The sequence below is a fragment of the Geotrypetes seraphini genome, chromosome 3, assembly GCF_902459505.1.
Source record: "Geotrypetes seraphini chromosome 3, aGeoSer1.1, whole genome shotgun sequence".
Taxonomy (NCBI): domain Eukaryota; kingdom Metazoa; phylum Chordata; class Amphibia; order Gymnophiona; family Dermophiidae; genus Geotrypetes; species Geotrypetes seraphini.
In genome coordinates, this window is record NC_047086.1 from 359413638 (window position 1) to 359430620 (window position 16983).

Genomic DNA, 16983 nt, shown 5'->3' on the forward strand with positions numbered 1-16983 from the left:
TGCGGGCGAGTGGAGTGTCAGACGGGTTGACTTAGCCATCGTAGCATAAGCAAGTGCGGGGTATGGCTCTCAAAAGAAATCTTAATCGTTGTACTGCTGATCTTTGGCTCTTTTGACTAATGAGTTTGCCTACCACTGCACTAGAGGAAAGGAGGGACAGGAGAGATATGACATTCAGTTGTTTGAAAGGTATTAACATAGAACAAAATCTTTTCCAGAGAAAGGAGAGCATAATTTGAGGTTGGGGGGTGGTAGATTCAAGAGAAATGTTAGGAAATTCTTCTGGATGATATTGGAGAAGTAGCATCAAATAATACTTGGAATGACCTAGAAATGACTTGGAAGAGGTTGATTCGAGCTGAACTGCACGAAAGCACTTTAGTTCAATAACTGCTTAGATCTATGATACCGAGAGAATTGTAAAAGAACACACAGCTACTGTCATTGTGTATATTTTGCACACCCTTCCTTCACACCCACACTTATGTACTCACTGTGCATATCTCAGTGTAAGACAGTAGAGAATATGTGATAGACATGAAACATCAATCTTTCTCTTTTTTTTTCTTCCATTCCTTCTACAGGTTAGTCCTTTGTAACAAAATTTGATATAAAAGTAAGGCCTTCTTTTACTAAGCCATGGTAGAGGTTTCTACCATGGCCTGGCAAGGTAACTGCTCTGACGCTCAAAGAATTCGTATGAGCGTCGGAGCAGTTACCTAGCTGGACCGCGGTAGAAACCTCTACCGCGGCCTAATAAAAGGAGCCCTAAGTGTTTTATGTTCATGTTTTGATTTTCTTGTGAATGATTGAGAATCTATATATATAAAATCGGAGGTATGTATGTGTGTATGTGTGTGTGTATGTGCCGCGATCACGCAAAAACGGCTTGACCGATTTGAACGAAACTTGGTATGCAGATCCCTCACTACCTGGGATGATATGTTCTGGGGGTCTCGCGGCCCACCTGCACACGTGGGCGGAGCTACAAACATAAAATCAGATTTCACCCATTCATGTCAATGGAAAAAATGTAAAAAGCTGCCATTCTCACAGTAATTCCAACTACCTGGGGTGATATGTTCTGGGGGTCTCTCAGCCCACCTGCACACGTGGGCGGAGCTACAAACAGAACATCAGATTTCACCCATTCATGTCAATGGAAAAAAAGTAAAAATCTGCCATTCTCACAGTACTTCAAAAACGGCTTGACCGATTTGAACGAAACTTGGTATGCAGATCCCTCACTACCTGGGGTGATATGTTCTGGGGGTCTCGCGGCCCACCTGCACACATGGGCGGAGCTACAAACAGAAAATCATATTTCACCCATTCATGTCAATGGAAAAAATGTAAACAGCTGCCATTCTCACAGTAAATCAAAAACGGCTTGACCGATTTGAACGAAACTTGGTATGCAGATCCCTCACTACCTGGGGTGATATGTTCTGGGGGTCTCTTCACCCAAGAATTTATATGTTCTTGCTCCTGGAGGTGAAACTAAAAATGTTGTTTATAATCAAGTTTTGTGTGTGTTGTATTGTATTCATTTTGTCAAATATTTCATATTATAATTTGAATATTGTACTTTTTATAAAGCTGTAAAAAAATAATTTCATTCACCACTATAAAGTATCTTTATTTGAATCCATTTACAATGTTATTGCTATAATTAAATACCCGTGCAACGCCGGGGCATCAGCTAGTAGCTTATAAAGAGTGTGTCTTTCTCTCATTTGTGCCATGGATTGGTATGGATGAATTAGAGAGCAGAGATTTCTGATAACAGCACAGCAGCACCGGGCTCTACTTTAAAATTTGCACAAGATTGGAACAATTGTCTACAACTCTCTTGTGCCTCAAAAGTGAAATACAAATATAAAAAGTGGGAAAACCATGTTCTAACATGACTGAATTATCAAATGAAAACGAAAGGAGTGACGGTTTGAGATGATCAGTACAGAGCAGAAAACAAACAGTCCACCACAGAAATTCCATACAAAAACCAGCAGAGCAAAAACAAGACAAAAAAAAGAAGAAAAAACTGTGGAACTGATGATCTTGTTGAAGTCTTTATTAGAACAAAGTGCAGATCAAAGAAACCAATATAAAAGTACCAATTAAAAAATACAAAAATACACAGTAAAAGATTTGTAGTATAGACCCGACACGGGCTGTGTTTCGGTCATGGAAGACCTTCTTCCAGGGTCCGGTACTGCTAAAAGCCACAAGTAAAGGATTGCAAAATGAGCAAAACAAATTACTGTGTAAAAGTAATCAAGGCGATGCCGTCTATACCACAAATCACCGTCTACACCACAAATCTTTTTCCGTGTATTTTTTAAATTGGTCTTTGATCTGCACCTTGTCCTAATAAAGACTTCATCGAGATCATCAGTTCCACAGTTTTTTCTTCTTGTTTATAATCAGTACAGAGCCATGGAAAAATAAAATTGAAACTTACTTGCTTCTGGGACAAATGGTATGCGTTTACTCCTCACTTTTACTGGAATTAATTTGTGTTTACACTTCCCAGGAGGTGCCCGCCTGTAAAGCACACATTAAAGATATTTCATTTAGGAATTACATTTCTGCCTCAGTGGTTCTGTGCATCTGTTAAATGGGGTGGACTGATGGGGCTTCAAATTTGTCTTTGTTCTATGAAGAGTATTTTCAGAGAAGGGGGCAGCAGTTCCTTCCTTGTTTTATGGACTTTCAGCTCAGCTGGAACTAGGGCTGAGATCTGCAATGATAAGCCTTTTCCCACAGCTACGCAATGATTTTTTTTTTCTCCCTATTTTGCACACTCCCCTCGTTACATAGGGGGCAGAGGAGTAACCTAATGGCTAGGACAGCAGCCTGGGAACCAGAAGAGCCAAGTTCAAATCTCACACCAGCTCTTTGTGGCTTTATGCAAGCCACTTAATCCTTCACTCCTTTGAGACGGCTGGGAACAGCACTGGCAACCCACCTCATTCAAGGCTTGCCATAGAATCTTTCAAGCCTGTGGCAACCGCCATAAGTCATTCATGGCTTGGTAATTTTGTGCAGGAGGGCTAATATCAACTTGCTTAGCCCAGTCATTATAGCAGATGTCCTCAGGATCATGCAGCAGGACTTCTAACAGACCCCTACAATTGTGAGTCCTATATCCAGCCACTAGATGTCGCCATTGTATGATGGCTGAGACATCCTCCCTGTTAAAGGTTGGGAAGTCTGGCCTTTTCATCATCTCCAGCCCTGACCAGCATGGTAAGTGTCAGATCCTATCCTGGGTACCATTAATTTTTTTGTACAAAGGTTAAAGAGGAAATTGCTAGGTCAAAAAATAGAAACATTAAACCCTACCACAACTAGGTAAATATCCCTCACAGTAAATCAGGAAAACTGATTCTAGCACAGAAGCAACAAATTGACCACAGAAAGCATTTAAATCATGGCACATGGTGATCCTATCACAAAGGCACTGGTATTCAACGCCTAACCAGATAAGTTAGCTTTCAAGTAGGACTGCAAAATAGCTTAAGTGGTTATCATTTAATATCAGCATAAGCAGTATTTTTATTTATTTAAGGCCCCCTTTTATCAAGCTGTAGTAGAGCATTTTAGCGCTGCCCTTCGAGGTAAAAGCTCCAATGGTCATTCAATTCCTATGAGCGTCGGAACATTTACCTCACCGGCCAGCACTAAAACGCTCTACCACAACTTAATAAAAGGGGGCCTAAAATATTTATAATCCATCTATCAAATCTAGGTGGTGTACAAAACAATGTTTATATAATCAATAACATACACAAAGTGAACTAATCACACAATTATATAAATAACTCTGCATCATATTCATTCTGCTTCGTTAATATTCACATGACCACATACACTTGCTGAAACAGGTTTTCAAACCTCTCTTAAATTCCTTCATGTCCTATAGTGTTCGTAGAGAGAACGGTAATGCATTCTAGAACTTTGGATTCCTGGGAAAAAAAAGATTGATAAGCGATAGTGCTCCAATCTCACTGTTTTAAAAGATGGCACATCTACTTTTGCTTGGGTCATTGATCTCAAAGCTCTGAATGATTGATACAATTACAAATTAGTTGTGATAATCACAGATATGATGTTTCTCAATACCTTAAATACCAAGAGTAAGACCTTAAACTCAATTCTCTAACAAATTGGCAACCAATGTAGTTGCTTCAAAACTGGTGTCACGCATTCATAGCATGATCCTCCACAAATAAGGCTTGTTATTGCATTCTGAGCTGCCTGTATCATATCCCATGAAATGCCCAGAAATAAAGCATTACAATAATCAAAACAGAGGCTCACGATTACCTTCCTAAAATTTCCTCAGTAAGATATTCCCTCAGTCTTCGCAACATACAGAGTCTATAAAATACCTGACTTAAAACTTTTTGCACCTGACACATCTGAGTCAATCATATCTCCTAAATTCCTAACCTTACTAGCAATTGGTACCAGAACATCTGCAATAAGTACTTCAGAAGGGTAATCCTCTGCTGGGTATGATGATAACAACATAATTTGAGTTTTAGCAATGTTCAATTTTAATCTATTTCCCAATGTTATGTGCAATCCTGAATCTTAAGAGTAGAAATTGATAACCACCTATCCATGAAAAGCCATGTACAACTGATAATAAAACAATCTTTCCTTGTGATGAAAAAGCTAAGATCCATCTGAAAATACTTCAAAATTGAGGCTTTCTAAATTTTAGTGCAATCGCTAATTCTATCTCAACTAGACTACTGTAACATAACTCTAGCTCTTTGCTCTATAACATTGATAGCACATCTACAACTAGTTCAAAATGTTACAGTGAGACTCATATACGGACTATGGAAATTGGAACACCTACAGCCCTACTGTATGAAACTACATTGGCTACCCATAACTGCAAGGATCAAATTTAAATTAGGCATCACTGCCTTTAAGATCCTGAGAGGGAATGCTCCCCACTATTTAACAGAGTGGGCCACTCTACTCCAGGGTGCCTTCAACAGATATTCCACCAGAAATCTTTTCCACTTAGAAAATTCTCAACATGCATCAATAAAGTCTACCAGGCAAATGACCTTATCCATCCAATATCAATTAGCAAATTGCTGAAACCAACTACCATTTACACTACAATCTTGTGACCACTATCTCAAGTTCAGAAAATGTTTTTAAACATTTCTGTACCAAGACAGGGAGCCAACCCTGAACTGAAATGGGAACTGTAAAAGACCATTCCTAAACTTTCTAGTGAAACTCCTGGGACAAAACAAAGAGCCAACAATGGCCTACCTATAATTATAACTATGTATTTGAAACTATGGCCTAACTGTATTAATAGTTGTACTGATCTACCTGTACTAGCAACCCTATTGAATGTCCGTGCCAAACTGTCCATTGTAAGTTCCTGGGTAATTGACTCAACCTCTTGTAATGTAATCCAATGAACTGAATAGGTAAAGGCAGAATAGAAAACCTGATTAACATAACATAACTAGGCATATGCAGCACTGTATACATTATATGCCAGTGGGCTCACAATCTAAGTTTTGTACCTGGGGCAATGGTGTGCCAAGTGACCTGCCCAGGGTCGCAAGGAGACTACAGTGGGTGCTTTAGGATAAGGAGCAAGAGCCATGTCCCAGCCATAGCCTATGGCACAGGAGTGCCATCAGCTTTTTAGCCAGCCTAAAATGGATTCCTTGGTTGCCCATGATAAGCTGGCTTGTTTAAGGGATTACAGATCATCAGGAAAGAGTGGTTCTGGCGGCTGCAGATTGACTTCGCAGGCCATGATACGCAGATCTGATGTGTCTTCTAACAGGCCACGGCCTCCGGCTGCAGGTGCATTCACAGGGTCCAGTTTGCATGGAGGCTCTGGATCGCTTTTCTCTTATGGCATGAGTACCTGATTGTAAAAACCGCTTAGATAACCTTGATAAGCGGTATATCAAATCCTAATAATAATAAACTATTAAACGCGAAGCGTTAGAGCACAAAGGATATTCAGATGTGGTAATTGCCACCTTTTACAAATATAAGAAGTCAACTACAGTTTCTGCCTATGCTAAGACATGGAGGACTTTCCAGAATTGGTGCCCCCAAGAACGTGTGGAGCTATTTTCAGCTGTGGTTTCGATGGTGTTAGCCTTTCTCCAAGTGGGTCTTGACAAGGGCCTTACCATGGCTTTGCTTCAGGTCCAAGTAGCTAGGTCTCTTGTTTCAGAGCTTGGGACCGTAGACCTACACTAGCATCTCATCCAGTCCACCAGATTTCTGAAAGGTGCTCTCTGCATTAGACCATCGATCATGCCATTGTTCCCTTTGTGGGACCTTAACGTGGTTCTCAAAGGCCTCACCAAAGCTCCGTTTGAACCCCTGGAAGAAGCATCCCTTTTGGACTTGACACTAGGTGGTTTTGGAGACTGGAATCTCCCTACACACTGTTCCTTCTTTTCTGCTGAAAGTAGTTTCAGCATTTCATGTTAATCAGGAGGTCTGCCTGTATTCTAACCTTCAGGCTCTAGGGAAAAGGACCACATTTTGAAGAAGTTAAGTTGTTGGAAGAGTGCTTTTTGGCTATCAAGTGGATAACCAATGAGTTTAGGCTCTCTTACCATCTGTTTGTACTGACTCATTCGCCTAAGCGTGGCATACCTGCTTCCAAAGCCACGATCTCCAGATGGATTCATAAGGCTAGTTCATCAGCCTACATTATCTATAGGAACCAGTCCCCTGTTTATGTTAAGGCACATTTGACGAAGTGTAGTTTCATCGTGAGCATTAGCTAGGGCAGTCTCTCCAGAGGAGATTTGTAGAGCGGCAACTTGGTCCACTGTACACACATCTGCAAAGTTTTACAGGATGGACATTGCGGCAAGAGAGGGCTGTGCTTTCGGTTCCTCATTGTTGCAGGCTAGTGCAGTCAGCCTGCCCTAGATTCCTGGGACTGCTTTTGTACATCCCGCTTGTCTAGAATGACATACCTATTGCACTGGAAAAAGATATTATGTCCTTACCTTGATATCTTTTCCAATAGATGGATGTGTCATTCTACACTCCCGCCCTGTCCTTCCTGTGCCTGACTACTGTCTCATTCCGTTTATGCTTCTCCAAGTTGTATCTTGGATGCCAGTCAGCCCTTTGGGCTCTAAAGAATATTGTATAATATGTTTTAGCGTCCACATAGGGTACTACCTGAGTTCCTTTGATGCTTATGTTGGCTGTTACTTGTTTATGGAGTGTCCAAGTGTTATTATGTTTGAGCAGAACAGTTGTTTTGTTTGGGAAATCTCCCATTTTTGTCCTTACTTCACTTACTTCCGATAGCACTCTTGTTTGCTTAGATACTAACTGAAGGTGGCAGTAGAGCTCCTAGAGAAGTAAGAGTGGATTCCTTCCGCATATGGCTCATGGCCATGGGGAAATAACCCGCTTGTCTACTATCAACTGGAAAAGATATTATCAAGGTAAGGACATAATCTCTTTATCTTTGACCCAGCCAGACTCCAGCTGGCATATGTTATTTGCTAAAGATTGTACTGATAATTCTGAGGACCCAGACCAGAGTCCAGCAGCATGTGCTGCCTTGCTGAGAGGCAGTAGTGTACGCCGTGGCCTTGTAGAAGCAAGTCACGAGAGGACATTCTTCCATCTAAGGACTAGCTTTGTTATTTTCTTTCTTACCTGTGAACTGAACAGGACCCAATTATCTGGAACATTTTAATAAAATACTGCTTTCTGTTTACTTTAACCCACTGTGTAAATTATTCAAGTCCCAGCCCCAGCCTCAGCCTCATTTACATTACCACATTAACCCTAAAATTATAAATGGTTTATGAAAGTGTATAGGTTTTAACAACATGTCCTATATAGCCAGAGTGAATGAAATGCATAGCCTTCCACCAAAAAAGTCATCCCTGGTATTATGTATTTTGTTGATGTTGTGCTTTTATTATTTAATTATGTGTATAATTATGATTTAATGAATGTTTTGTTGTTCTCTGCCTGGATCTGTGGCCAGAGTGGGTAACATGTTTTTATAATAAATACTTCACGGTGCAGGCAATGCACATAGACTTCTCAATTAAAAGCACAAGGCACATTCACATCCAAAATTATTCAAAATCACACAGTCTTGCATCACAACAGCCCCTGTAAATAGAAACATGATGGCAGATAAAGGCCAAATTGTCCATCCGCAGCATCCACTATCTCTTCCTCTCCCTAAGAGATCCCACGTGCCTATCCCACATTTTCTTGAATACAGACACAGTCTTTGTCTCCACCACATCTACCGGGAGACTATTCCATGCATTTACCACCCTTTCTGTAAAAACGTATTTCCTTAGATTGCTCCTGAGCCTGTCACCTCTTAACTTCATCCTATGCCCTCTCATTCTGGAGTTTCCTTTCAAATGAAAGAGACTTGTGCACATTTATGCCATGTAGATATTTAAACTTCTCTATCCTATCTCCACTCTCCCACCTTTCCTTCAAAGTATACATCTTCCTGAGTTTGCTTCAGTACTATCTTTGTCAAACTGTTGGTTTCATATCCCAAGCTTTGATTGCAGAAGACTAGCAAGTTAGTGACTGAGAAGCCCAGTTAAAAAAATCAGTAGCCAAGCAACCCACTGCGGTGACTAAAAAAGGTACCATCTTGGATCTTCATTTCTTTATTCGTTTATGGATCTTTTTTCTCCATACTACTCTGAACAGACAGCAAATTGTTCTCTCTGCACACAGTTCCATCTGAAAATTCAAGGCGGTTACATTTTCCAATTGCCATAATTTAGGGTGAGGAAAGAAAGGCAGGATGGATGGACTGTTAAAAACTGGAATTCAAGAGATGCGATTTTCTGATGGACACATCAGGAAATCACAGTGTGAGTTACAGATGGACGGCCTCTGCATCTCAGTTGACTTTTAGCTGTTTGTGCTTTCCCTAAGTTAAATATTTAAAATCAAATGAAATTTAAAAGAAGCAGGAAGGAAGGTCTTTGTGACCTGTGTTGCCTCGTGGCAGCCCTTGTGAGCTTATTCAAACAGCTAAGCCAGAGTGCAAATAGGAACAGAAAGCTCCAACACATCCATCAGCCAAGTACATCATGGCAGGGTGTCAGGAAAAAATGCCAGCATATTGCTGCTTTCTAGAATACTTTCAGACGTGTGTCCCAGAGACAGAGTTGCAATCCAAGCAGGGCTTAATAGAGTGATTGTGTCATATCACACACTACGCACTTCTCTTCACCAGGGAATTTCCAAATTGTCAGACTGTATACATGCTATTCTTCTGTTTTCTTGTGATACTGTACTTGATGAACACACTGCTGGGAAGTTCATGAAAAAGCAAGAAATGTGCTCAGGGATTTTTTTTTAAATCTATATTTAATGAAGTAAAATGCACTTATGTTTGAAATTTTGTCTGTTCATCTACTGTGACACATGCCAAAGGCAGGAATAACCAGCAGGTAGACAAAAAAACAAATGTAGGAGCTGGTGGTGAGAAAAAAAAAGGGTGACTGGCGGGAAGTCCAAGCCTTGCTGGCCAAAAAGGAACTGAGGAGCGAGCCTCATGGGTTGCCTGGGCCCTGCCAACCAAAGAGAAGCAGCAGATCCTTTGCTACCAAACAGATCTAGTAGGACATTAGGCTGCTCAGTGGTACAAATTAATTTCTCAATTCTTGAATAAAAACCAAAAAAATAGTCTTAGAGACATTTGGAACATCGAGATAAAACAGTACATTTCTGTATCTCGATGGCCACGAATTTGGACTTGGAGGTTGAAATATACAGCGTCAGCATCTATGAGACAAACATGGTTATTTTTATTACATAGGATTTTTTGGACCCCGGTTCAATTAAATAAAATAGATAGTTCTAAGTCTAATAGATGCTGGCATTGTCATATTAATATTGGGACTCTTGATCATATGTTATAATTTTGTCCACTTATACTTAATTTCTGGAGGTCAATGTGGGGACAGACAAATATTATTCTTGAATCATCTATTCCTTTATCTTATGAAACCATAATTTGTGGTACATTGTTACAGGTAAAGCCTATTTTGGATAAATGCAAGAGCCGTCTTTTATTGATCATGACAGAAATAGCCATCCAAATGATCACAAGGAACTGGAAATGTCATGACAGACTTAACTACACATTCTGGTGGGCAAATGTGTGTAATACATATAAATATGAAAGAATGAATGTGGAATGCTTGGGTCTTAGCAATACATTTAATAAAGTATGGAGCCCATTGACTGCATTTGTTAACATACAATAATAGAGATATATTTTTTGTTTCTTAGATTTCCTTACACATTCAGGGTGGGGGAGGGGAGGGGAAAGTATTTGGAAGAGTTTAAAAATATTTAAATATAATATTGTAATAAATAATATGATTTAATATATTAATAATTGGGAGGAGGGGGGAAATGGATGTTTTCTTTAATAATGTGTGTAATATGGTGTATTTTATGCAATCTGTTAAAGTTATATTAATTGTAATACACTGTCAAAGCTTGAAAATTAATAGAGAATTTTTTTTAAAAAAGAGACTTTAGATGATTAATAATTCACAATACGCTTGCGAGGAAATTTCAGAAAAAAGGACACACCCAGCTGAAGAACACCAGGGTGAAGTAATAAAAACAGTTTTCTCCATTTTCTCCGAGTTATGAGAGATATCTAGATAAACTCAAAATTTTCCACTCATAATTTTTTATCCCTGTTTCTGAAATAGCAATAAAGCAATTTATTTCTATCAGCCATATGTAAAAAAGATTTGAGCAGTGTATCTTGACAAGAACCCAAATTATCTTCTTTATCCACTCAATCAAATTCTAAAGAGTCCAAAGTGATTCCTCCTTTATCTCTTAGGGGATAATATGCTCTTACAATAAGAGGTAAATCTGCGTCAATAATTTGCAAAGCTTCCACCATATATTTTACAAAAGCACCTTTTGCTGTAAGTTGTATTTTTGGAAAGTTCAGCACTTCTCACTGTATGATCTCTTCTGATGCTGTAGGGCCTTCTCTGAGAATGCTATCACATGGATGCCTATTTGACCTCCTAAATCAGGGAGTCCTGAAACCTTTTAAACAGGGGGCCAGTTCACGGTCCCTCAGACTGTTTGGGGCTGGTCTATAGTTTGAAAAAAAAAAACCCCATGAACGAATTCCTGTGTACAATGCACATATATTATTTTTACTGCAAAAAAAAAAAAACCATGAAAGAACAATACAATATTTAAAATGAAGAACAATTTTAACCAACATAAACTTACCAGTATTTCAATGGGATGTGTGGACTGCTTTTGGCATGAGGCTTGAAATATACTGAGACAAGCTATTGGAGCGCCAGAATGAGGTTTGGAATTCACAAAAAGAGCCGAAACAGCATACTGAAGTTTGGAACTGTCAGTGAAGCACTACCAAGCCCCTGCAATAAAGCAGCCCAAATATCCGGCAACCTCCATGCCGAACATTTCTCCTTCTATCACCCCTCTCCAGCACCATGCCACACCTCTCCCTCCATCACTATGTCCAACATTCCTTCCCCTTTAATCTGTCCTTCTGTTCCCTCTCCACCACCATATCAAACATTTCTCCCTCATCCTTCTCTTCCCCATGTATCTACCTCACTCCTCTCTCTCTATGCCTAACAATTTTCCTCTTTCTTCCTTTCCCCATGTGTATCATCTCTTTCCCAACAATTCTCCCTTACTTGTTCCCTCCCTTGTGTCCCAAGTTCATGCCCCCTCCCTTCCTTCTGTGTCCCTTGTTCGTGTCCCCCCTCCCTGCCTTCCAGCGTTTGTTCCAAATTTGTGGCCCTCCCTTGTCCCTATGCGCTCCTCAACCTCCCCCCCCCCTTTCTCCCTTTGTCCCACGTTATCCCCTCTCTCCCTTACTTGTTCCCTTCAGGGCTGTCCAGCTAGGTATGCCCCCCCTCCACTGAAGCTGACACAAGGGTTTTCCTCCAATGTCAGAGGGAAGCCTTTCTGGTCAGCCAGAGATCCCACTTACTTTGACCTTTTTGTCTTGTCTGCTCCTTCTTGTGTCTTCAGCAGCACTTGTATGATCTTCCGGGTCAGCCACGTGCAGCGTTTAAGTGCTGCTGTGCGCTGGCCAAGCAAACAGGTGCGGCTGGCGCTTAAGACAAGAAGGAGCAACCATGCTGGAAGGAGGACGGTCAAGGTAACTGGGATCCCCAGCTGACCAGAAAAGCTTCCCTCTGACAGCTAGCAGTCACTGTGTCATTCTCTACTCTCAAGCGGGTGCCAGGCAAATGACCTTGGAGGGCCGTAGTTTGAGGGCCCCTGTCCTAAATACATTTAAAAACAGAGCAGGGCTGGGGTCATATAGAATCTCTCAGATGGCTATAGAAAGGAATCACGAAGAAATAAATAAGGCGTCTTCAAATCATCCAAAACAGCCATAAAAATCATTTTCAATGCTCGCAAATATGATCACGTCACTCCCCTTTTGATTAAAGCTCACTGGCTGCCCATTGAACAAATTACAGTACTTATAAGATCATGATGTTGACTTTTGAAGCTAAAATCGCTGGCCAACCAGATTTTATTAATAGGCTTTTGATTCCTCATTCAACTCATCGTTCCCTACGTTCCACTAACTAAAACTTGTTGCCTATCCCCTCATTAAGTCACATTAACACCATGAGAAAAAGTATTTTTTTCTGTTACGTCCCCTTCTATTTGGAATTCGGCTCCCAGCCATTTATGAGAGATCACGTCCCTAGAAAAATTTCAATCCAGTTTAAAAACATTCCTTTTCAAAGATGCATTTGAATCTTGATCGTCCTTTTAAGGAAGTTTTATGCTTTCGTTAGCCCAGCCACTGTGACTGACGCTCTTGCTTCCCCTCTCTTCTGTTTTTCCCCTTTTCTGTAATTTTCTATCTAAACATTGTAGTTCCGCCCCGTTACCTCTCGTTCCAGTACCTCACTGTTTGTCTGTCAGTCTTCTGTTTTTTGGTTTTCATTGTTGTTTTGTTTGCCCCCTTTTAAATTTTAAAATATTTTGTAAAACCGCTTTGATTTTCGATAATGAAACCTGAAACCGATATCTTTTTTTACCAGCATAATGCACAAGAGATCATATAAGGTGACTGTCAATTCTGAAATAACTGGGGCACCACCATCTAAACTCTTAAACACCAGACAAAGAAATTTGAATTTTTAGCTGTTAACATATTTGGAACCAGTGGCAATATGGGCTCTAATGCTGCAGCCAGGCAGGAGGCGTCAGGCAGGCAACAGTATTCTTGACTAACTGCAAGCACCTTAAGAAGTTGTCCCTATAAAATACGGCAGGGACGGATTAAAGGGTAGGCCCAGTAGGCACATGCCTCGGGCCTGAAAACATCAGGGGACCCCACCGGAGTGTTGCTATGACATCACGCACCAATGAGGACTGCCCAGTCCGATTCGGCCATCGTGATTCCTACCTGCTTCCTGCCTGGTCCTGCACAGCCGCAGTCAGCTCCCGGCCTCAGTGGGTGGGTTGTGGGCGGGGCAGGGCTAGGGGGCCCAGTGTACTTGTGTGCCTAGGGGCCCTCGAAGAATTAATCCTGCTCTGATTCCTGGGCTGTGAGGATGACTGCTGCATCTTTAAAGAAATTACAGTGTGTTCAAGGTGCTTAATACTTTATCAAGGAGGAGAATTCCCTCTGCAATATCTTGGTACTTTCTTGTTATTGGAAATCAATCCAATTCCTGTGCCTGCAATCTCCTCCATCCCTTTTTTGGCTCTGGCCTCTCGTGATTCTTTCCCTCCTACCTTTATCTGGCACTTTCCTCCTCTGTCTTATTGAATCATATGGCACTCCTTTCCCACCTGACCAAAAGTTTAGAAACCGCTTTGAAGCGGTGATATGAAAGATGGTATAGAAAATAAACAGAATGCAGTGGAAATGAAATACGAGTTAGTGCTGTCATGTAAGTGCCCTTACAGATTGAAAGCTATGAAATACCAACCTTGCAGGATCTACCAGTTTGTAAATGGATCCCCGGGATGCAAAGGCACTTGGATAAGAGGTCGCCAGGAAATAAACTTCTCCTAAATAAATTTAAAAACAAAGCAGGGCTGGAATCATATATAATCTCTCGGATGGCAATGTAGAAGCAGCAAAAACTGAATCCTCTTCCCTCTCTCAACTAAGAACAGAGAAACAAAGGGAAATTACTTATCTAGTCTGCTTATCCATGCCATCGACTATCCCTTCCTCTCCCTCAGAGATCCAGTGTACTTATCCCAAGCTTTTTTGAATTTAGATTCATTTTTTTGTCTCCACCACCTCCACCAGGAGCCCATTCCATGCATTCACCACCCTTTCTGTGAAAAAGTATTTCCCTTTATTCCAGAGCTTCCTTTCCGTTAAAAGTGACTCACCTCATGTGCATTAATGCCATGAAGATATATAAACATATCTATCATATCTCCCCTCTCCCACTTTTCCTCAGAAGTATACATATTGAGACCTTTAAGTCTGTCCTCGTATGCTTTATGAGGAAGACCACCAACCATTTTAGTAGCCTTCCTCTGGACCAACTCCATGTTGTTTATAACCTTTTGAAGTTGTGGTCTCCAAAATAGTACACACTATTCTAAATGAGGTCTCACCAAAGTTTTATACAATGGCATCAGTTCCTCCTTTTTCCTACTGGCCATTCCTCTCTCTATGCATCCTAGCATCCTTCTAGCTATTGCTGTCGTCTTTCCTACCTATTTGGCCACCTTAAGATCACCACATACAATTACACCCAATTCCCACTCTTCTTTTGTGCACAAACATTCTTCACTCCATAAACTGTATAGTTCCCTTGGACTTTTGCAGCCCAATTGTATCACCCTGCATTTCTTAGCATTAAATTTTAGCTGCCAAATTCCGGACCATTCGTCAAGCTTCACTAGGTCCTTGCTCATGTTGTCCACACCATCAGGGGTGTCTACTGTATTGCAGATTTTGGTGGAAGATGGCAAACCTTACCAGACAGCCCTTCAGCAGCATCGCTTAAAAAGAATAGGCCCAAGAACCAAACCTTGTGGCACACCACTGGTAGCATTCCTTTCCTCAGAGTGAGCTCCATTTACCATTACCCTCTGCCATCTTCCACTCAACCAGTTCCTAACCCAGTCCATCACTTTGGAGCCTATACCGAGGACATTCAGTTTATTTATTAGATGCCTGTATAACTTTGGGGGGGAAGTTTATTGCTCTAGAATCCCTAGTCTGACTCTGATCTGGCCCATTTTCAAATTAAATGTGACTTTTCATTTATTTTTTTCATCCACAATAAAGTTGGCTCCGTTCTGTTAAATGTTTGGAAAGTTGTTTTGCCCACAGATAGCCAGAGAGTTGGCAGATATTACTGACCAGGATTGTACTGGTCAACTGGACAACACTCATTTTGGTACCTCAAATGTTAGACCTATTTCTGGGTATATTTGACCTGCTGATTCCAAAAATGGCACCAGTTTTCTCTTATCAGCTCTAGTTTAGAGATACAGGACATGTGCCATATACCACTCTTCACTCTGCTCGCCCATTAAAAAATCAGGATATTGTAATGTATTGTATTATCTTTTAAGCATGAAGGAAACATATTAAAAATTGAAAGAAAAGTGTACAACATGAAAATCTACTTATTTCATACCAAAAGCGCAAGTTTATGATATAAACTTTCCAGTCATTCGACACACAAGAAGCTCCTTTTGTAAGACTTCCGAAAGTGGGATCTGCCAGGACAATCCCACATAAGATTCCAACAATAGTCTGCCATCATATGTGCATCCCATCTTCCTTGGTATCTGGCTTCCATTGTTTTTATGTCTTGGTGAAATCTTTCACCTTGCTCTTAAGTCACCAAGGTTCTCTAGAAAGCGATCTAAGTGACTGTGCAGATAATGGACTTTAACACTCATGTTACAGCCAAGCCTGTTGAAATGAAAGAGCACATCCTCTACTAATTGTGTGCAGTTGTCTGCCTTCGTGTTGCCAAGAAAGCTTTTCACACCAAGAGCAAATGAAGACCAGGCACATGATTCAATTTCATTCATTGATGCTATGAAATGTGGATCATTTATAAGTTGTCTGATCTGTGGCCCATCGAAAAGTCCTGCCTTTGGTTTTTCCATGGTAAGTCCAAGTAACATATGTGCTGTATATTCAACACACAAACCATCTTTATTCAAAGCCGTTACAAATTGTTTCATCAGGCCTAGCTTTATATGTAGTGGTGTCAGTATGATTCTATCTCATCCCACCAAAGGTTCATTGATTATATTTTGTCCTCCAACCACCATATGTTTCCTCGGAGGCCAATCTTTTTTTGCCCAATGTTCATGTTTGGCTCTACTATCCCAAAGGCTTAAAAAGCAAGGATACTTTGTGTAGCCACTTTGAAAATTAACCATCTTCAAGTCTACTTTATCTTTTCCAAGACTAGAGATGGCCTTGTACTCTTCTTTCATCCTGGTGGAGTGACCGATTGGAATAGAACCATATCTAAGAAAATAGAGCTGATACAATCTATCCAATGCAATTTCCTGAATCTGCGTCTCAAATAACTCCAGGAACAGGTCAAAAAACCCAAGGCACCAAGAAAAACATTTTTTTATATTGGCCTGTGTTATAGATGTACTCTGTGCAACTCACCAACTTGTGGCCCCTTCCCTACCCTGCTGGGCGGGCTGGGAACAATTTTTACTCCCTTCCGCATTTGCACCCTGTGCAGCCATACCACTAGTACGGTGCTCATCTCGACCTTTACACGTATAATTTCTTTCCAACCTCCACAGGGTTGGAAAGAATAAGAAAAAGGAAAATACAGCGTTATATAATTTTATGGTGTGACAACATAAATGACAGATTTGAAGACAAGTGAAGTGATCCATTTCAAGGATGCAAATATTTTTTTGATTCAATGAATAGTTAAG

At 40.7% G+C, this 16983-nt stretch overlaps 1 protein-coding gene across 3 annotated transcripts in view; it reads right to left on the bottom strand.

The window, feature by feature from the left end:
* The window catches only part of HHIPL2 (HHIP like 2), a 56416-nt gene that overhangs the window by 10578 nt on the left and 28855 nt on the right, over positions 1-16983 (bottom strand). The window contains exons 7-8 of one of the 3 annotated variants that reach the window (XM_033935718.1): positions 14022-14103; positions 2465-2547 (exon numbers count right to left, since the gene is read on the bottom strand). In XM_033935718.1, the coding sequence (XP_033791609.1) occupies positions 2465-2547; positions 14022-14103 (165 nt within the window). The remainder of the gene's footprint in view (positions 1-2464; positions 2548-14021; positions 14104-16983) is intronic. The other 2 variants (XM_033935719.1, XM_033935720.1) reach the window with 2 other exon arrangements.